This window comes from Amblyomma mixtum, chromosome 7 (genome assembly GCF_055824585.1).
Source record: "Amblyomma mixtum isolate Tamu chromosome 7, ASM5582458v1, whole genome shotgun sequence".
NCBI classification, from domain to species: domain Eukaryota; kingdom Metazoa; phylum Arthropoda; class Arachnida; order Ixodida; family Ixodidae; genus Amblyomma; species Amblyomma mixtum.
The window spans coordinates 70,848,917-70,870,435 of record NC_143018.1 but is presented as its reverse complement, the minus strand read 5'-3'; the positions used below and the strand labels follow the sequence as shown (position 1 = coordinate 70,870,435).

General features: G+C 48.8%; 1 protein-coding gene across 2 annotated transcripts in view; it reads right to left on the bottom strand.

Moving 5' to 3' along the window:
* Nucleotides 1–743: 743 nt before the first annotated feature.
* The window catches only part of LOC149336420 (uncharacterized), a 61,777-nt gene continuing 41,001 nt past the window's right edge, over nucleotides 744–21,519 (bottom strand). Inside the window, exons 1-5 of one of the 2 annotated variants that reach the window (XM_089552882.1) lie at nucleotides 6,658–7,281; nucleotides 4,006–4,160; nucleotides 3,081–3,154; nucleotides 2,436–2,519; nucleotides 744–958 (exon numbers count right to left, since the gene is read on the bottom strand). In XM_089552882.1, coding sequence (XP_089409008.1) covers nucleotides 834–958; nucleotides 2,436–2,519; nucleotides 3,081–3,154; nucleotides 4,006–4,160; nucleotides 6,658–6,771 — 552 coding nt within the window. In that variant the 5' untranslated portion in view covers nucleotides 6,772–7,281 and the 3' untranslated portion in view covers nucleotides 744–833. Of the gene's footprint in view, nucleotides 959–2,435; nucleotides 2,520–3,080; nucleotides 3,155–4,005; nucleotides 4,161–6,657; nucleotides 7,282–21,519 lie in introns of those variants that run through there. The other variant, XM_089552883.1, reaches the window with a different exon arrangement.

The following is a 21,519-nucleotide window of genomic DNA, read 5'->3' as shown; positions in this document are numbered from 1 at the left end:
AAGTCGGGCTATATGTGCGTTACAGCCAAACACGGCAAGCGCAAATACCTTAACAGAGATATGTGCAACTCCGATGCCAACACTAACCGACCTAGCGTAGTGAAATCTTCCACGCCGCAACAAACGATCACGCTCGATCAACACCTCTCCTCCTTCAATTAAACAGCGAATCCTGGCTTTCCCTGCTCCACTGGCTCTTGTGTCATACTAGTACCTACCAAACTCGGCGCGCATTAAGATTGTGCTACGGCACCATGACCACTGCGATAGCTGCGACGTCGGATACGCATGTTCTCTAACGAAAAATTTAATTTCTCTTCGGACGCTGTCACCGCAGGATTTACGACCACGCTTGCGCGGCGATGAGTTAGCCGGCGAATGTTTCCAGCCGCCGCCGCTGTGTACTAACTTCCCATGGGGGGTGTACCAGCCGATCAGGATTGCCATCCATCCCCAACCCCAACCTCTCCTCATGGGAAGTTGCTCTGTCCTGCCCGGACCTGCAGGACCAGCAATAAGAGATCGACCGGCTGTCAACTGAGGACCCCGCCCTTGATAAACAGCATCGCTACCCTCCTTATGCTGAGTAAAGGTCCTCACTCACTCACTCTCACTCACTCACTCACTCACTCACTCACTCACTCACTCACTCACTCACTCACTCACTCACTCACTCACTCACTCACTCACTCACTCACTCACTCACTCTCACTCCACAATCCACACCACGAGCCGATGCGCTGTTCGTTTCCGAAAATTAAACACCTTTATTTGGCTTAAAAGGAGGAGAGTAACTAAACAACGGTCGTAAAGGTGCTGGGTGGAGCATTGCCTCACGAGCAGTTGTCGTAGATCTGGTACTTCGGGGATCCACCGCACAAGAGGTCGAAAACGAAGTCGCAGCACATATCCTTTTGCTTGATCTTGCTCTCGGGCTTCCAAAGAGTGCAGCCATTACCTGCGCGAGAATGGTGGAAGTGTCTTCGATTCATGCACTGTGTTACCTGCTGGGGGGCTAGCTATAATTGGTGCATATATTTTCGTAAGCGGACTTAGCGCCAAAACAGGCAGCCCACAGTAAAAGAGATAAGAGAGACGGGACTTGTCCCGTCTCTCTTACGGTGTGCTGTCTGTTTTGGCGCCAAGTCCGTTTAAGAAATTATGCAGGGGGCATGACGATTACTTGATATAATTAAGAGCACAAGTAAAGGCACATCTACAGCACGAAATTATTCTACTCAGAAGAGTGCGAGACGAACACAAAGAATGCGCGCCAAACACAGGCCACGACTGACTGCGATGCTGCCCAGAGAGAAAACTAATTATCTCGCCTGGGCTGCCTAGATTCTTCAGTGGCCGCATTTGTTTTTCCAGTCCCAGACTACTTGCTGACAGGTCTCGGCTTCCGCTCTGACAGGAAATAGCGTCATGGTCACATGACCTCCTTGCCATAGGCTGTTTTCGAACTCAGCGCCAGAGCCTGGCTCCCCCTCGGTTACCGTACAAGGACGCTGTCATCTGCTAGCAGACGACGCAAGCCACGGCCACCACGACGCCGAAGCAACGCCGTGCGCTCGATCATGATACTGAGTCGATTTAAAGACTGTACTGTCAGCTTAGCGTAGGTGCATTACAGAACTCGGCTTCGGAGGTATGCTCGCCGCTACTGCTTGCGGCGAAGTTCGCACAAAGTAGCCCAACTCGTTGCGGATAGGCAGACAGACGAAAGCCTTCGCCAAAATGTTGACAACAAGCTCTATAGCTGCTCCAGTATACGAGTGGTTCACCTGCGATGCTTTGAGGTAAGCGTACAGACAGCATGTCGCAAAGCAAGCAAACAAGAACCTCTTGACGACACGAGCAAATAATACGCGCTCGCAGCTCCGAACGCGCGTCCGTGTGCGGTGGATTTCAAGAAAATAAACGAAGATGCAAGAACAAAAAGTCTTGCGATGGCTCAGAGAGGAGCTACGGAGCTCATGTGAAGGTTTAACGCATGATATCGACCTCCAAGAACACGAAAAGCACTCAAAATGCACACGGAGTCTAACTCAATATGGCTGCCAGCGCGGCGCGCAGCTATCGTCTGCTGCCTTCTCAGCAGCCCCAAGCAGCCCGCGGACTGCCATAGGCTAAAAACGAACGCGTTGCTATGGCGATGCAGGCAGGTGGGCGGAGCTTTCGGGCTGCCCGAGAAAAACAAATACCGGATTCGAGTCCGCAAGTAGTCCCGGACAGTCCGGGACTGAAAAACAAATGAAGCCAGTGGCTCCCGCTCTAGCGGTGCCCGATTAGTGCGTACGTTCCTTGCTTTTGCATGCAGCACACAAATCAAACATAGCTTGTCAAATCATGCATACGACCGCCTCACTTATGTTCTATCAAAATAGTCGCTCGCTCGTTTACATTATAGATATTTTGAGTGAACAGTTTACCTCCGGCCGCGTAGCTGTGGCGAAACACCTTGCAGTTCTTGCAGTCGATGTAGGCAGCGGTGATGCTAAATTTGGCGCTGGACCCTAAGAGGAATAAAATGAGAAAGATTACGACATAATCCGAAATGCGCACTAAATATTGACTAATGCTGCCCCTTTTATAAGGATGCTGGGAGGGCGGTGATGTGTAAACGTTCAAGAAAATTTGTTGCAGATATTTTGCTGGAGGAGGCTGGATATAGAGCTCTAACAGAATACCTTGAAGAATACAGAAACGCAACCTCGTTTGAATGCTGTACGAGCTCTTATCATTTCAGTGTTTCCGATCATCCTGCGCAGTTAAACGGGCTACATAGTTGGCAGTTTGATGTAGAAATCAAGTTAGGATGTGGCTGATTCTAGGGTCACTTTATTAACGCGTACAAAATCAAGAACGAAACAGACAAGACAAATCACGGCCTGACTATATCGATCTAGCACTTGTCCGCCCTCTTATGTGGCACCTGAAATCCGTCCCAGTTCTGTCGCCTTATTATTTTTTTTATTTATTCCAATACGTACAAATCGCTCAATCAGGCATTGTTGTACGGGGGATGATTGAGGATTGCAATTCAAGAAAACCAGTGCGGAAGATATGTTACTTACGTCCGAACAGCTGTACCTTGGCCACATTCTGCGAATCGTAGCAAGAGCCTGAAGTCAGGCTCACTTTGGAGTACCTGCAAGTGGGCGGGATGGGTTGTAACAGAAATTGATGGGATTAAATGATAATGTATTTTGCAGGTTGTGTAAGAGGCCTACGGGAATCAATATTCTCAGTCGACGTAGTAGTAGGACAGCGACCGCTATTTCTTGCAGTTTGGAGATTACAAGCCTCGATTTAATAACCATCTGATTCTTAAAGTTACTTCTCAGTGGTTTTAGATATACCGGCGCCACCAAAATGAGAGCTTTTCTATACGGCAGAAAGTATACCTAGTGCATAAGCCTTCGTCGTCGTTAATGACTACGTCCTTTCGCGTAAAGTTAATGGAGACGATTTCAAAGCGATGAAGGTCAGTGCGCACCTGGAAATGGTTTCTGAGGAGTAGCGCTTTTAATATAATGAAACGAGACAGGCACTTTTTGTTCTTCAGAGTGGTGTGTGCGTGCGTGTGTGTGTGTGTGTGAATAACAGAGTGTATCGCACATAAAAACAAAATGGCGGAAGAAAGTTGCTTTCGCACAGCCGCATGCTACTAACGAATTAAGTTGTGCTTCTTCCCTATTCTATCAGTTCACGTCACAAGCAAGCCACTTTAGGAAGAAATGCAACTCTTCCGCTGAAACGCGAGTTTCCTAGCTGAAAAACAACCGATTACGGGCTCACGAAACAAACGCAAGGAATAAACACGCAGCCTCGTCCACGTCTGTGTGTTTCTTCCTTGTGTCTGTTTCTTCTCTGCAGTGGGCGTAGTTAGGCTGATGATGATGATGATGATCTCAACAATCCACCTTATTAGGAAATGCTCAAGGAAGTGGGTGTCAAGATTTTTTTTTTTTAAATGACACACATTCAGCTCAGACTTACTGTTTCTTGTTACAGAACTCCAGCACCACGACGGTTGAGTTGTTCACGTAAGAAGTGAGCTCCGTAGCCTTGACACATTTTTCAGTGCCTCCGAAGTACGGATCATTCTCATAGTTTCTGTATGCTAGGTACCAGTCTTCCGTAAAAGGGAAACACTGAAAAGCAAAAAAAAAATTGTTATTTACATTGCACAGAAAGCAAGTCCAGTTTGCATGCATCTTAAATAAAAAGAAAGGCGTGGATTTCATTTCATAGTTTAACTTTCGGCGGGGGACGCAGTAGATGATATTTCGCCACGGTGTGATGCAAACATTTCGCTATACCATGATTAGTCCTCTACAACACCAAAGCGGCTTCTGACACCCTTTTTCCTCTCCTACACTCAAAGGCCTTTCAGGGTTTTATGGTTGATGGGAGTTTAACGCCCCAAAACAACTCAGGCTATGAATCTGTGATGACATAAACAAGAAATGTAAATGAGCGGACCACGTTGCAGATTTCTGTTAGAAAAGAACATGAATCCACTCTTCCACTTTGTCGCGAAAATGATGCAAACGTAATGCGACGTGATTCAAGTAAATGTCCGTAACATCACCCGAACGGGATTTCCACCGGTTAACGTGTCAGGGCAGCTCTATGGAAAGAATATTCATATAAAGCTAGATTCCGTAATATCACCCGAACGGGATTTTCACTGGTTAACGTGTCTGGACATATAAAACAAGGACTTGTCACGGACGTCCCTCGGAAGCACTTAAACGTGTTAGCATTTTCGGCTGCGATTCGGATGAGCTTGGGACCTATCTGGTTTAACCTACATCGCGGAACCGCCGAAAAAGGTTGGTTCGGCTTGTCCCCTCCCAAGAGGAACCCCACACAAACACTGCAAAGACACTGTTAAGCTTTTGTACATTCCGACGAGAACAGTGTAAGATCTGCATTACAAACCGCATTTTGATGAGAATGCAAATTGTAGCACGTCAGAACACTGAGCGGTTCAATCCACTAAGTCCTCCTGTTTTCTCTTTTAATTCAGCAGCATTTCTTCTCCAATAGGGCTCACTTTAAACATAACATTCAAGAGGGGCACCCAAGTACTTGGATGGAGTTGTGGTTCACGATGTGTTGGCGAAAACAACCGGCATCCGAGGTCATTCATCATGCCAAAGTGCCATGCACTTTTCGAAATTCACAGCGTTCACTTGCCTCGCAGAAAACTTTCACTTTTAATGCGAAAACATTGTTTGTCTCATCCCATCCAGTCTCTCCTTAAACCTTTCTATATTGTAAATAACTTCGTATTGGTGCTTCTGCTCTCTTGTCTTCATGTGAGAGTAAATCACTCTTAGGTTTTCTATATTCCTCAGCCCGTCGCTGTTTCGGCGACAATTGCCTAATGTCCGAGTGCCTGCAGCCCGACGTCTGACTCGCCCCCTCGCTACCCCGGGTCCGCTAAAGGAGTAGACGCAACGCATTAACTTTCAGTCCACAAAACTGAGAACGTAAAACTGGGCACTTCTGCTTGCTGACGTTTCACACTACGCCAAGACAAGAAGTCTATGGTCGGCCAACTACGAAAGACATTTCCTAAATGGACATTAAGCCATTTGAAGCCAATGAAGCCAAACAACCACCTTTTTAGCCGCCGCGGTGGTTCAGTTATGCCACCATAGTTCAGTGGTTATGGCGGTCGTCTGCTGACCCGAAACGGGTTCGATTCCGGCCGCTGCGGTCGAATTTCGACGGCATGGTGAAATTCTAGAGGACCGTGTACTGTGCGAAGTCAGTGCACGAAAGAACCCCAGTTGCTTTGGGACGTTAAACTTCCGTAAACCAAACCAAACCAACCACCTTTTACCTCCTTTCGAACAACTTTTATATTCAATGAGGATAGACTCACCTTTAGAGCTCATCACGAAAACAAGGGTGGGGTGGCGATACCGGTATTTCATTTTCCGACTTTTCATTAAAAAAACTGTCTTGAGTGTAAGTAACGTTTTGTAATTAGGATGCGCTCGTATATCGATGCAGGCCCATTTCAGTTTATCCTCACTATTCCCCTAAAAGAGATGAGAGCTAGGCGCTGAAAGAGCAACGGTGGAAGAGTTGCTAATTCTAACCAGTTACACGTATGGCTTCCGGTGGAAATAGGGAAAGAGCCGTGAGAATTACCCGCCGCGGTGGATCAGTGGTAAGGCGCTCGTCTACCGAGCCGAATAACCCGGGTTCGAACCCAACCGCGGAGGCCGCGTTTCGATGCAGGAGAAACGCAATAGGCACCCGTGTGCTGTGCGATGTCAGTGCACGTTAAAGAACCCCAGGTCATCGAAATTATTCCGGATACCTCCACTACGGCACCTCTTTCCCTTTTCCTTCTTTCACTCCCACCTTCCTCCCTTCCCTTACGGCGCGGTTCAGGTGTCCGCCGAGGTATGTGAGACAGATACTGCGCCATTTCCTTTCCTCAAAAACCAATTTACCAATTTACCGTGAGAATGTCGGGAATCAGGTGCCTCCATTGTGCCATGCAATTTCACAGCGATTGAAAGGCCCGGATTCGGGCTCGCAAAGAAAGGCCAGCCGTTAGCGTTTCTAACCTTTTGCCGCCTGAGAGCTCGAAATGCTACAGATGAGACAAAGAGCTATCCTCACCGTCCCGTCGTCTTGGTAAGCACCTAATTCAGGATTGCTGTCCAGAAAAGCTCGGCTTCCATGCTGTAGCATGACGAAGAGGAGCGCCACTAAAGCTGTAGCGCTGCGGGACATAATAGCCGTTCCTGAAGACCCGTCAGGCAACCACAGGGCCAAACGTACCGGCTCGTCGGAGGAAGATTGGGCAGGTATATATCATTTCAAAAGCGGCTGATTCACGCATGCCTCAAAAAAAAAAGGAAAAAAAAAAGCTGCGACACACTTGATCGCGGAGGTAATGGGCACCACATGATTTATCGCAGGAGAGACCCGTGGACAGTTACTGCCCAAGTGCATATTTGTTTGTGTTTTATTACGTCTCCGGACGCGAAATTTAGTTTCCGATGGCTGTTTCCCGCGCACCTGCAGTGAATTAATACATGCTGAGTACATAAACTGCGCAAAGGAAACAAAGAAGACAGCTGCAACGTAGCGCGAAGGGTACTAGCATATCATGCCGCAGAACCAAGAGTTGTACACCTTTTATCACCGATAGCTGGTCGATGGGAACGCCGCCATAGTTCGTTACCGAAAGCTCCAGCGTCTGCCTGCAGCCCGAACACAATGCTGCGCCGATTGTGCCGTTGCACAATGAACGTTGGGGGGGGGGGGGGGGGGAGCGTCAGGTGTAGCCAATGGAAGGGGAGCGCCGCACCACCTAGATGGCGCGGCGCCCTCCTCCCATCGGCTAGACCTGGCGTAACGCTCCTCCGAATACTTACCCGAGTAACTCGGGCAAGCTCGGGTACAAGACAAAACAAGATGGCAAGATTCTTGCTCGGGGCTGGTGCGTCTCGAATAGTGGTTTCGCACTAAAAACTTTCGTGCGCCTACTTAATAAAGTCACCAGAACTTATGAAGGTTTTTGGAAGTACAGGCTTAATTAACGGAAACCACAGCGCCAAAAAAGAACGTACACAAGAAGGAACACACGATACAGGACGGAACTAGCCCAGAGAAACGTCCTGGTGCAGGCTTAGGTTCCAATAAAAACAAGAACAGGCAAGCTCTCTGGACTCCTTGTAATCATCTTTAGGCATTAGAGAATGCTTTTAGGAGTAGCGGAGCCGTATAAATGCTGTAAAATAATAAAAAAAACAGGCCCTTTCCGCGAACACTCATCATTGCACAGAGTCAACGTGGGGTTTTGAATTACTCCAATAAATCAGAGTGATTTAGACGTGCGTGAACAATATAAAAAGAGCGCGTTTCGAGAGGAGGTCAGAGCCATTTTAATGGTGCTCTTTCGTGGAAACTATAACACGCGCGTCCGTTCCGGAAACGAATGTTTCCCACCATCTCGGAGCGACCCCACATGTTTTGATGACGAATAATCACAGCGCAAGGACGGCTAGGCAAAAGAGCGCTATGACAGCGGCTGAGAGATGTGGTCGTTAAAGGGCAACTTCGGCGTTCTTTGTCCTCGGCGCGCTTTATTGAAACCGTCACGGGAGGTTCACTGAAATCATTTTAATGCGAAAACATTTCTTGCTTCATGAGTGGCGTGTACAGGGCCTGTCATCAGAGCGTGACCGCAAGAACTGCCAATCATCCTTTATAGGGGTAATTAATAAAATAGTTGATTAAATAATTCATACACACAGTAGGCTTGCATCGAAGAGAGCCCAGGTCAGTTTTTGGAACTGTAGAAAGCATTACACTGTTTTGCATGTGTGCAGAGCTTAGGATGTAATTACTACATTTTTTATTCAATTATTTTCTTTATTTATTTTATTATTTATTTTCTTTTCTTTATTTTCTTCCAATGTTAATCAGGTCTTTGTTTTATGAGCTCAAATAAGCACTATGTTTTCTTGCGTGTGTTTACGAATTAGGATGTAATTACTAGATGTTTGATCCACTTCCGGTACTCACTTATAGGGCTAAAACTTGGAGGCTAACAAAGAAGGTTCAGCTTAAGTTAAGAACAACGCAGCGAGCTACGGAAAGAAAAATGAGAGGTGTAACGTTAAGAGGTCGGAAGAGGGCGGAGTGGGTGAGGGAACAAACGCGGGTTAATGATATCCTAGTTGAAATCGAGAGGAAGCAATGGGCTTGGGCAGGGCAAGAGAAGGCAAGCGTAGCAGGGGAGGACAGAAAGCTAGATGGGCGGATGAGATTAAGAAGTTTGCGGGGATACGGTGGCCGCAGCTGGCAAAGGACAGGGTTAATAGGAGAGACATGGGAGAGGCCTTTGCCCTGCAGTGGGTGTAGTCAGGCTGATGGTGATGATGACGATCCAGTTATTTTATTTTGTAATCTCCAATGTTTATTCACGTTTTGAATTGTTTCTCAACTCATTATTTGATGATTGCCGGTGCTGTCACGACGCAGCCAGCGATTGTCGTGGTAAAGCGTGAGGAGTGCCGCCGAAAGGGAGCTGGGGAATGCGCCGACAAAGGGGGGAAAGAATCTCAAAACGGCGCCGCGCGCGAGTTAAATGTTCCTCGGCCTAAGCGAGTGAGGAATTTGTTTTTTGAAGTCGGTCCGAAACAAGAGACCGAGACAGGACGGTTCGGGTGGATAGGCGCTGTGAGGCGTTTTGTTTCTTTGGAAATTAATTTTGAAATTTTACGTTTCATGGCTCTCTTTCGGGCAGTTTCCACGGGAAACCTTGCGTGTGTGACGTCACAAGCTGCATGCCCGTCGATATTCGCTCCGCTTCGCTCCGCTTCGCTGAAGGAAAAAATAATTTCGAGCTTTTCCTGCGCACTTCGGACGAATAATGATCGACGCTGTCAAAGCAGCGAGCTTAGCCAATCAACGCCCACACGAGAGGTTTTGTGACAATATCTGTTACGTCGTACTTCTGTGGTGATACCTTAATTTGGTCGAAACCAAGTTCTAGCTGTTTCGGTTTCGTGGTTTCTGAGGTTTTCAAATTCTTGCCATATTATTTTGAAAAAAAAAACAGCTTATTCGGAACCCCACACCGGGATCGAGGTCAGTAAAATATGCGACAGACAATTCAAAATGTTTGGAAATGCTCCGAAGTTGCCCTAGAAAAAACAAGTATCAAGAGCATAGGTGTAAAGTGACGGTTGAGTTTCTTTTTAAAAAGGGGGGGGGGGGGAAGTGGCATTTATACTATTGTGAAGTGCTCAATTAGTCTATTATAATCCAAAAAAGCTACCAATAGCCAAAAAATACCAGGCTCAGTGTTTTACATTATGCTCGAAAGATGTACACCGGAGCCACGGATGAGGCTAGTTGGTGCATATATGTAATTTTCGGAAGCGCTGCCGCAGTGAAGGGCTCCGGAAATTTCGACCACCTGGGGTTCTTTAACGTGCACTGACATCGCACAGTACACGGGCCTCTAGAATTTCGCCTCCATAGAAATGCGGCCGCCGCGGCCGGGATCGAACCCGCGTCTTTTGGGTCAGCAGCCGCGCACCATAACCACTGAGTCACCGCGGCGGCAGGTAACGGAGAAAGCCTCAACCAAAGCAGCCTCTTTCTTATTTTATGGTGACAGTATCCTACTAAGTAACTTGGGGCGTGAATTGAAGCCGATGTTTCAAGATCTGAACACTGAAAGCAGAACTATGGGGATAAAACCTAACAGGAATAAACTAAATATAGTAATACAAAACACTCTCAGGAAGGAACAGCAGCTTACAACAGGCAACGAGGTGTTCGAAGTGGCCAGTAAATTTTTGCATAAGAACTGTGGGGACCTGTCTCCGCTGGTCCCCTGCGGTTGGCTTCCCCGCGATGCACCCTCCCAAGCATAGTTAGTTAATTAACAATGAAGGGCGCCGGTGTCACAACGCCACGAGCGCCACAGATGGCGTGATTGCTGCGGGCGCGCTGGGGGGGGGGGGGGGGGGGGGCTCTTTGGCTAGGGAATTTGCCGCGCACGAACGTGTTGGCGCAGCATTTCGCTCTCCGCCAGCGGGGCGAGGCCTCGTGGTGGGAACATGCTCTCGCCAGCTCGTCCCATCCGGGCTCGGAGTTTCCCCCTTTCCGTGGCGTGGGCGAACGTTCGCTTGTACCGTGCTGGCGAGTCGGACGACCTCGAGTCCTTAGCATATTTTGTTGCTATCTGGCGTTATTGTTGTAGCAATAAATGCCTGCTTGTGTCAGCCAGAGTGTCGTTCCTCAACATGCAAGGCCCGCCGTGGTCGGCGTGCGCTTGATAGCGTACGCGATCACGGGGTGGGGTCCGGGCGGTTTTGAAGTGTGTAAGCCGAGGTTAAACGTATTCATCCCCGCAATTAAAACCTCGCAGTACATGACCTAAAAACGTACTCATTAACAGACGCTTACTGTATTCACTTCGTAAAAGAAACTCGTCTAAAGGCACTCCTACTTTGATAGTGGCATGGATGAATACTAAGCACTCGGAGTTCATGAACTGTAGCTCACCAATATTCCACAACAGGAAAGAATATATCACAGGTGCAAGTTGCTAGCGCTCATTGAAGAGGCGGGAACAGGGAGGTTCAACAGAGAGGCTCAAAATTTATTTGCGGAAAACACAGCGAGCTATGAAGAGGAAAATTATAGATGTATCATTCAGAGACAGAAAGAGAACACAGCTGGGAAACGAGGTTTTGATGCCCCAGTTAAAACCAAGAAGAGGAATAGGAATGGGCAGCACACATAATGCGTAGGCAAGATATCCGATGGTCGCTAAGGGTGACGGAGTGGATTGCAAGAGAAGACAAGCGTAGCAGAGCTAGGCGGCAGAAAGTTAGGTGGGCGGATGAGGTTACGAAGTTCGCGGGGATAAGTTGGCCTCCGCTAGCACTGACGTTAATTGGAGAGACATGGGAGTGGCCTTTGCCATGCAGTGAGCATAGTAAGGGTTGATGGTGATTAGCGTTAGTTTTCCTCTCGGACGGCGCAGCCGCACCCGCTGACGGGTTCAGACCGTGCGAGCGGATGGTGTAATCCAGTCCGTCAATCTGACAGGCCGTTCCCCACTACACTCTCCAGATCCAATCCAGCAATCTGCCAATCACAGATTGACACGAAGCACCCCCTGTCCACTTTACGCCACTTGCCAACAGTCACCTCGTACCCTCTCTCCCCCTTCCTTCTCAGTTTGCTTCCGTGAAAGTGGTGAGGGGATGTGCCTCCTTCCGACCGAGACTTAAAACAGACGGTGGGTTGCAATGCTATAGCATTAAAGTCAGGGTCGTTAAACTAGGTCGTCGACATAGCTTCACGCAGTTTAGCGCCAGGATGGTCACTCGGCGCAGATTCGTTGCTTTCAGGACGATCGTGTTTGGCATAACATTGCTGCTCGATAGATGGGGGCCCGCGCGTTATCAATGCAGCTGTCCACAGCCAGCGACTGTTTGGCCCTCTAGTAGCATATCATCTGCCTTGGTACTTTATACACCATTTAACTGAAGGCAAGCTGGGGAGGACGAAACTACTCACTAACCCCATGCATTGCGCGTAAACAGCTATTTCCGTTTCCAATCGCGCGCCTTATGCACTGCAAAGGAAAGTTTGTTTCGAAACTTTTGCAGTTTTAAAGATTTGTATCTCTTTATCAATGCCATCCCTTTTGCGCAGGCAAGGGAAGGGAAAAGAGGGGCTCGTATTGAGAACTTATGACATACTTGACAGGAGCAAACAGCCACCAAAACTAAAGGGCATAGGGGATGTTATACAGGGTGCCCCAGCTGAGATTTAAAAAAAACAAAAAACTAGGCGTTCTTCAGAACTGAAATCGCGTGGATGTTGTTAGGGTTTATCTAAAGTTACAGCATCATTTTTCTCGCTCTTCCTATTTGAATAATTATAGTCGAGATAAATAAATTAAGTTTTTTAATATAGCTTGAAACGTTCGGGCGTCAATAGGAAAATTGTGGAGCTCCACAAATGTTGTCCAGCCCAGGCACTTCCAGGGTGGCCGTTTTCAAAAATACCACGCGACAGCGCGCTCTCATCCGTGCTTTGTAAAAAAACATCACTCGCTTCGTGCCTTTCGTGCTGCCCAAGACAGAGCTTCGCGTTATGCTTGGTTCTAAGATAAGCGCCAGTGGGTACAGGCGGCAATTGAAAGAAAGCGCGCCTCCCGTTTCTGCGGCGATAATTGCGCTGTCACGTTAGCAGAATATGCATGCGGAGGAACGATGACTATCTCATGGGAGCAAAATCCCAACAAGCAAAGACGCATATAACAAGCCTGATAACGTCACGTGAATTGCGTTGAAAAACAGGAGCCGCGTTTTCTTTCAATTGCCGCCCGAACCCACAGGCGCTTATCTTAGAACCAAGGAAAACGCGAAGCCCTGTCTTGGGCAGCACGAAAGGCGCGAAGCGAGTGACGTTTTTTTTGCAAAGCATGGATGAGAGCGCTGTAATCGCGGCGCATCCGGGCGCACGGAGCGCGCTGTCTCGTGGTGTTTTTTAAATTCCGAGGGTTTTCGGTTTTCCGAATAAAAATGGCCAGGCTAAGTCTATCTCGTTGGAGGTGCCTGGTTTGGCCACAACTGTCCTATTGACGCCTGGAAATTTCAAGCTATATTTAAAAAGTTTATCTCGACTAATTATTCAAATAGGTAGGACGAGCGAAAAAAATGGTACTGTAACTTCAGATAAACCCGAACATCAGCCACGCGATTTCAGTTCTGAAGAACGCTTAGTTTTTTTTTATAAATCTTGGTCCAATTTAGCTGGGACATTCTGTATATATATATTTTTTTAATTTCTGGAAAGATAACTGATAAGAAAACAAAACCAAAACCACATGCCACTGCTGGGATCCGAACCCATGACCTCCAAAGAGGGCTATCGCATAGTTTCCGCACGCGCCTTTTGATCACGTTGCACTCGCGGTAACACCGGACGTTCTACTTCCACCGCTATGGGTGGCGCTGGTGAACTCTGAAGGTTTTCTTACACTACGCATAAATAATGGCAATATTATGTTAAAAAGGCACATTTTTACCTCAGAAAACCCATTTTTGAAAATTGCTTAATATTCCCCGAAACACCTGGCATACACGAAACAGGCCGCACTGCGCGATGATCAGTGCACGGTACAGGTGTACTGCGGTGAGCCGTATCGCGCGATCAGTAGCTGCGCATGAGCTCCTTCGAGGTACGCTTGTATGCACAGTTGCAGTTTCAATTACAGTAACAATTAACTCGAAATATGGGCTCCACACAAGATAAAACATACACATCTCACTAGTAAGCAGAGAACGGGCTTTCGGCGTTGCTCTGGCCGCTACTGCTGTTTACAACCGCTTCGGCCGTGCAGTACTGAATATCTCGTATTGTTGGCCGCATTCGGTCTGACCGACCTGTCTAAGGCTCACCATCAAATCCAACACCACTCACGATGTCGTTTGGTATCAGTTCGTGAGAATGATGTGCAGACTTTTCAGTGCCTCTTGATGAGCTAGTTCGTCGACTACCTTTCGTTTTCACCGATGTCGATGACATCCGTGTTGCCAGCAACTGATTATTGAACTACATTGGACTTCTACTTTACTGCCTCTCACAGCCTGGTCACGAACACTGGCAAGTGTGAATCCCGGGTTTCATTCATCGAGTTCCTCGGCCATCACCTGAACTACGGAGGCATCAGACCCCTTCCCTCAAAGGTCGCAAACATGAAATTTTCTCGTCCCACTTCCTTGCAACAGCTATATGCCGTTTTCTTGGTTTGATGAACTTCTATAGCGTTTCAACCCATCTTGCGCAGCTATCATTGAATTTTGTGTCATGCGGTTTCCGTGATGTCGATGTGTGCAAGCACAGGTCACGTGAGACTGCTTCTACATTCTTTATTTCGGCTCTTCAGGCAGGCTGGCTTCCGCATTGTAGTGAATTAAAACAGCAAAGCAGCGATTATATCGCAGTTCTTTCATGTTTCACGTGACCTGTGAGCGCATTTTAACACTGCAGTGAGCGTAGCGGTCATAGGATGGTTGGTTGGTTTATGGGGTTTAACGTCCCAAAGTGACTAAGGCTATGTATGAGAGAGGCCGTAATGGAGGGCTCCGGAAATTTCGACCACCTGGGGTTCTTTATAACGTGCACTGACATCGCACAGCACACGGGCCTCTGGAATTTCTCCTCCAAAGAAATTCAACCGCCGCGGTCGGGATCGAACCCGCGTCTTTCGGGTCAGCAGCCGAGCACCATAACCACTGAGCCACCGCGGCGGCTAGCGGAGGATACCACAGTAATGCCTTACGCATTGTTACAAGGAAAAAAACACGCACCACAAAAGCTAGGCATCTATACTCTTTTAAGGTGGTCAGAGCACATAGTAAAAGCATTCACGGAGATTACGGCACAATTGGCGAACGCTACCTTGCTTTTATTTAGTAGTTAGTAAGGAACCCACAGCGCCGTGGCATTATTACAGTGGGGGGGGGGGGGGGGGGCAATGTACAAAAAAGAAGCACACATGACACCTCCGCTCGCAGGCAGAGTTACAAGCATAAAGCGTTCGCCATGTACATCTCACTTCAAAAGAACACATCACAATCGCATCACATCATTAAAGAACGAAAGAACGCATCATTTGATGTCACACTCACAACATCGCTCGGTGGTCTGTTCCATTCTCTAATGGTTTTCGGAAAAAAAGACATTTTAAACAATTCAGTTTCTGCCGCGAATTCGCGGACTTTAAAAACATGGTCAACACGGTTGGATCTATAAAAAGGCTCCTGCACATACCTTTCGCGTTCAACCCGAACAGTTGAATAATAAACAGCATGAAATGCCATTGGCGCAGAAATTCAGCAGTTCATCGCAGCATCTGGCAGCCACTTGCCTTTTTCTCCGACAGGCTATCAAAGTGGAGAGAAGGTACAGCTGGTACAGGACTTTCGGCAGTGAGCTTCTAGCAGCTTACCTATCCGTCAGTCACTTCGGCTATTTCCTCGAAGGACTGCGCTTCACCCTTTTTACAGTCCACAAGCCTCTCTCATTCAATTGAAAGCTATTGCAATGTCGGGAGTTTCACATGAAGAATAGGACCATGCTGGCTGCATTTCAATGGAGGGTTTTAACGTGCACTGACAGCGCACAGCACACGAGTGCCTTTTTGTGTTTCGATGGAGGTGAAATGCAAAAAGGCGCTAGTGCGCTATGCATTGTCAGTGTATGTTAAAGATTCTCATCATCATCAGCCTCACTACGCCCAACGCAGGACAAAGACCTCTCCCATATCTCTCCAAGTAACCCTGTCCTGTGCCAGCTGCGACCACCCTACTTCCGCAAACTTCCCACCCAACTTTCTGCCGCCCACAGTTACGCTTGCCTTCTCTTGGAATCCACTCCTGCGACGTAGATAAAGCATGGGGTCTTTATTCTTTGTACGCAGAGTAAGGGACATTGTGAGTCGTGAACGCACAATGAGATCACAGAAATCATAATATTGGATATTTTAATCTTCGCCAGAAATGCTTGTTTCGAGCCGATGATGTCGCAACGCGGCGGCCATTTGCGGCAGCGGAAATGAGGTGGCATCCAGATAGGGCGCTGCCATTCTCATTGGTTGGGCGTCCAGTTTGCATATTGTTCCTTTATACTTGCGAAATAGATCCAAAATATTATGTCTCTGAGTACTGATCAGCTTTTGGGATGCCACAAAAACTGGAAAGAAGCAGGGAAAGCGAACGAAAACTAACAAGAATACAGCTAGGGGCGACACTTTCCATTCTGCTTCAAACCTTCGTGGCGGCCAGCGCTGTTCAAAAAACGTTGGCTCAAACCAGAAAGCGCGCGCGTCGAGACCGGCCGTGACCATACCAAGACGGCAGCGAAAAAAAAGCCGGTCGACACACCTTGCCCAAAATTGTGAAGAGAAAGGCCGGACAGGTGACGGGAGTCGAGTTTGGGGAGGAGGGGGGCTACTGCTGACAGACTTCCAGTCCCACTAAAAAAGAAACTTCGGGGAGCTTCCTTTGTTATTAGTCACCCCTGCCCTGACTACGGCGCCGCATACACGGGGGGGGGGGGGGGGGGGGGAAGACGGCGTCAAAATGCGCGGCTGTCTACAGCCCCTACAAAGCAACAACTGCATGCACGCTTCCGCTGTGTGTGCGCTAGGCGCGGTTCTGATTGGTAGCGCCCAATCTCGGCACTGGGTGAGTGAAATGGGCAAGTGAAATGCGTTTTCGCCTGAGCTTTTCATTTTGAATTTTCAGAGTGGAATAACTTTCCGATTTCTATTTAATGATATTAACTGTTACTGAGGAAATCATCGCGGCGCCCCTTTAAGGACCAGCGGTTATCTTGCCTTCGCATTGCATGCCCTGCCCAAGCACATTTCTTCCTCTTGATTTCAACTAGGATGTCATTACCCCGCGTTTGTTCCCCGATCCACACTGCCCTCTTCCCCTCATTAACGCTGCACCTAACTTTTTCCTTTCGAAACCTTGTCATGTTGTCCTAACTCAAGTTGAACCCTTTTCGTTATACTTCACGTTTCTTCCCCATAGGTACCGGCAAAATATAGGTGTATATATTTTTTTCTTGTGGGATATTGGTAAAGTGCCATTCATGATATGCAAGAGCCTGCCAAATGCATTCCCCAGTCTTATTCTTCTAGTTATTTCGCTCTCGTGATTCGGACCTGCGGTCACTACCTGCCCTAACTAGATTATTCACTTAGTACTTTCAGCACCTTGCTACCAGTTTTAAACTGCTGTTCCTTTACGAGACTGTGAGGTGGTTAAAATTATTCTGTAGCCCTCCATTATGGCACCTCTCTCTAACTTCCACCTTTCTTTCATAGTGCGGCTGAGGTGTCCACCGAGGAGTGAAACAGTTACCGCGCCTTTTATTTCCCGATAAGCAATCATGAAGAATTGGCCAACGCGCACCAACATGATGATCACCTCCAGCTTTTAAGATCAGCACCAACCAGTGCTCAGGAAAATGCTTATCCATTGATCTCCACTGGTCACTCTCGGCCATACGTCCTGATTCAGCTAACACGTTGAAACTGATCATTTTGATTCTCTTGCCAAGAATTAAGGCTTTCCAAAGACTTGTGGCTGAGCGCTACATCTGGCCAGCATAAATATCAATGTGCGAGCATGGGCACACTCTTGTCTGGCTTGACGGGGAGCTAAGGAGCATCCCCACACATAAAGTCCCTTGCTGTCGTTCCTCCCACCTAGCGAACGTTTTCAAAAAGTTCAAACTGACATCATCAGCCGGACTCCGCCATCAAAGCAATATCGGTACGGCGTAGCATAGTCTGCCGTTTTACTGGATGCCCTGAGGTGGTGGTGGTGAAAACTTTTAATTACTGAAATAGAGTTTGGGAGCCACAGAGTGGCCCCGCTACATGGTCGGCGTCCCTAGTCCGGGACACCGCATGACAAGGCCCCATCTCTCGCCCGTTTCACCAGAGCCCTTTGGGACTCAAGCGAGGAGCAGTTGAGGAGGGCAGGCTTCCCTTTTGGTGAAGGAAGCTTTTGTTGCAGAGGCTTTTGATGCCCCTCACTGTTTCAAGTGTCACTTTTGGGGATGCAGGTGGACCCACTTTTCTTAGAGCAGAATCACTCAGGAAGGTGAACCTGCACGACAGGCATAAAACAAGGGTCAAAAACATGCATACAGATGGACACATATTAGCACCATTGTTGCACGGTAACTTCAACCTGAGCATTTTGTTAACATTATTCATTCGTTGTAGTTTCTTTCTTGCACTGCTGTTCTAATTTTTTTTTTACTTTTTACTTCCCAGGCATGCGCTGCCTACTTTTTCCTGGGCGGCCTAGAAAAGCTTCTTTAAAGGTGCACTGAAGAGGAATCTGAACTCGTCTTTTTGCTGCAGGAACTCAATTTACACGTTCCGAGCGTTCTTAGAAACTTCGACTTATTGCCCTGTGTAGCCGATTTCCCTAATTAAATCTGATTAACGTCCAGCTCCCGCCCTTTTTTTGTTTAATTCTCCCTCGTACGGTGGGCGGAGTCGACCAACGAGTGGAGTGCCTTTCAGCCAGCTCCATGGAGGCTTGCCACTCTGCCATCGGCGGAGTAATACGTAGTAATACGCGGAGTTGGTTTGGGTTTGGTTTATGGGGTTTACCGTCCCAAAGCGACTAAGGCTATGAGAGACGCCGTAGTGGAGGGCTCCGGAAATTTCGATCACCTGGGGTTCTTTAACGTGCACTGACATCGCACAGTACACGGGCCTCTAGAATTTCTCCTCCAAAGAAATTCAGCCGCCGCGGCCGGGATCGAACCCGCGTCTTTCGGGTCAGCAGCCGAGCACCATAACCGCTGAGCCACCGCGGCGGCAATACGCGGAGTGTCTTTTGAAAATGCGCACGTTGTTGGCCGAACTATGTTCAGCAGTTTGTGTTTTTGTGTACCGCCGAAATGGACGTGAAGAATCTAACTGAGCTAGAAAGGGAGATCCTGCGGCGGACCGAAAACTTAGGCTCTATTTCATATGACTGCACACCTTTGCGCGATGTGGCCGAAGGCAGCTCCAGTGGCCATCCGTCCGGCCGTAGCACGGACGAAAGTCCGACGCCGATGGCTCCGCGGACGGCTGGCAACGAGTTGGCAACATGGATTGGTGAGTGATATGAACCCTGGTACGCATCGCTGACATCCGTTTTCTGCGAAGGTGCCAGGGTGACGGCTGCGCTACCATGCCGACAGCCATAGAGAGCATCTACTGCCGGGAATACCCAGCTGCCGTAAAGAAGCAGCTGGGTCAGCGCTGCATCACAGAGCACACCGAGTTCGAGAATCTTTGCTTGAATGAGGGCGTGCTGCAACTATGGCCATAACCACCTGATTTGTGCCACTTAGAAGAGCGAGCAGTGCCGCGGGACAGAGCGCTTGTGCTTGGCCAGACTAGGCGCTAGGCTCAAGCTCCCGACCGGACAAGGCGGTGACGATTTTGCTAGGCTCTGAACTGAACCTACAGATTAGTGCTTTTGTACCAAAAGACGGGTTAGCAGATAATCATTTTTGAGAGCGCAGCTCTTAGGCGCCCGTTCCTGCGTTGCACGTCATTCTCCTCGGCCTCGTCGGTGTAAACTGAGAGGCATGTGGCCTACCGCAAGTAATATCCATATCAGTTTACAGAATTTTGCAAAAACATGGTTACCCCCACTAGTTTCGGATCCATTCATATATTCATGTGAATGGATCCGAAACAGCCTTCAGGGGCCATATTCTGCACCGCTCTCAATACTAAAAAGTTACTAAAACGCTCACAATGCCGCCATATGCAACGCTCCCATTGGTCGGCCTTGGCCGGCGGTTTTTGCGTCAACAGTGACGTAGTGAACACAGCTGAAGTGGTGACGTTGTACACCTAATTATGCGGGCTGAAACTTGAGAGCGAAAAAGGCAGCTCATAAACCGCTCTCAATCTTTGTGATCGAAAATGGCGGCGATTAATGCTGCGTACTTCGCGGAGCACGGGTTGCTTCGGCGGCGCGAGCAACGACGTCGGAGAGTGCATAAAGCCCCAACTCCAAGGGCCCTTCCTCGTACGCGCTCAGCGCCGGCGCTCTTGGCGTACGCTAGAACCGGTCTGCGCATGCGCACTGCAGGAGACGCCAGCGAACCTCGGCGAGGCGCCGATATCTGTCACTGCTAGATGCTAGATATCTGCGCCAGCGCTCGCGCGAGCGCCGGAAGCTGCTCACCGTCACGTCTCTCATTGGCGTACCTCAGGCAGACATACACCAATGGAAGGACGCGGTTCTCGGGACATTCGGTGCGGCTTTTCGCGCGCTTTTCAAAAGTTGCTGTCTACATTTTTGCTTGGTGCCGAGGCTGTTCGCGCCATGTCGCAAAATAAAATAATAAATGAAAGTCTGATCGCCGCAGTAGAAAGGCGGCCGTCGTTCTGGCAGGCGAGCCATAAAAGCCATAAAAATAAGCTAATAAAGGCAGCATTGTGGCTTGAAGTGGCAGCGGAGATTCTGCCAAGACGATATCTTGCTTGTGACGAGTGCTGATTGAGTGAAATGTGCTCGAAAACGCTTGTGTTTCAATCGTGCAGAGGGTTCCGCTCTAGCCCAAAAGCGGTGGAAATCGCTGCGAGACAAATTTCGCCGGATATATCAAGCGGCGACGGAGGCAAAGAAAAGTGGCGCCGGGGCCGAAGAAGTGGCCGACAGGTCTGGCAACCACACAGCAGCGTGAGCACAAGCGCGAGCAGCGTGCGGCAGCGCTAGCCAGCGCCTAGTACCATGGAGATGCGTACTGCTGCCAGCGCCTGTCGTTGCGCGGCGCCAAGAGCGCCGACGCTGAGCGCGTACGCCCAGGAAGTGTCGTTGGCATTTGCCATGCCAGACAAGTTATTTCGGCGCGAATTTCGCTTAGAGAAGGACACTGCGCGGCGGCTGAGTGAAGAGCTTGCCGGTGAACTTGGGAGGCTTGCGAACGAACGCGGTGTCAGTGGAGCGCAAAGTTCTGTGCGCGCTCCGCTTTTTTGCAACAGGCGGTTTTGAAAGTGCCATCGGCAACGAGGCCAGCGTCAGCGTTGCGCAGCCAACGGTCAGTGGGTGCGTGCGGCGGGTGGCCGAAGCTATGGTGAAGGTTGGGTTGCAGAACGGCTGGGTTCTCTTTCCGGCGAGAGAAGGCGGCAGCGAAGGAGGGCTTCCATCGCCTCGGCAGCATCCCCGGCGTCGTTGGGTGTGTCGATGGCACACTAATCGCCATCAAGGCGCCGCGGGGCAATGCTGCACACAGGGCAGCCTTCTGGGGCCTCAAGGGCTATTACGCCTTGAACACCATGATAGTGAGTGAGACTTCATCCTCTCCTCTGCTGTTTTTGACTGCATGCGTTCGGCTGCAAGTCCGGGCCATGACAGCCGAAGTTCATGTTTGAGTTTGTGTTGTATTTTGTTT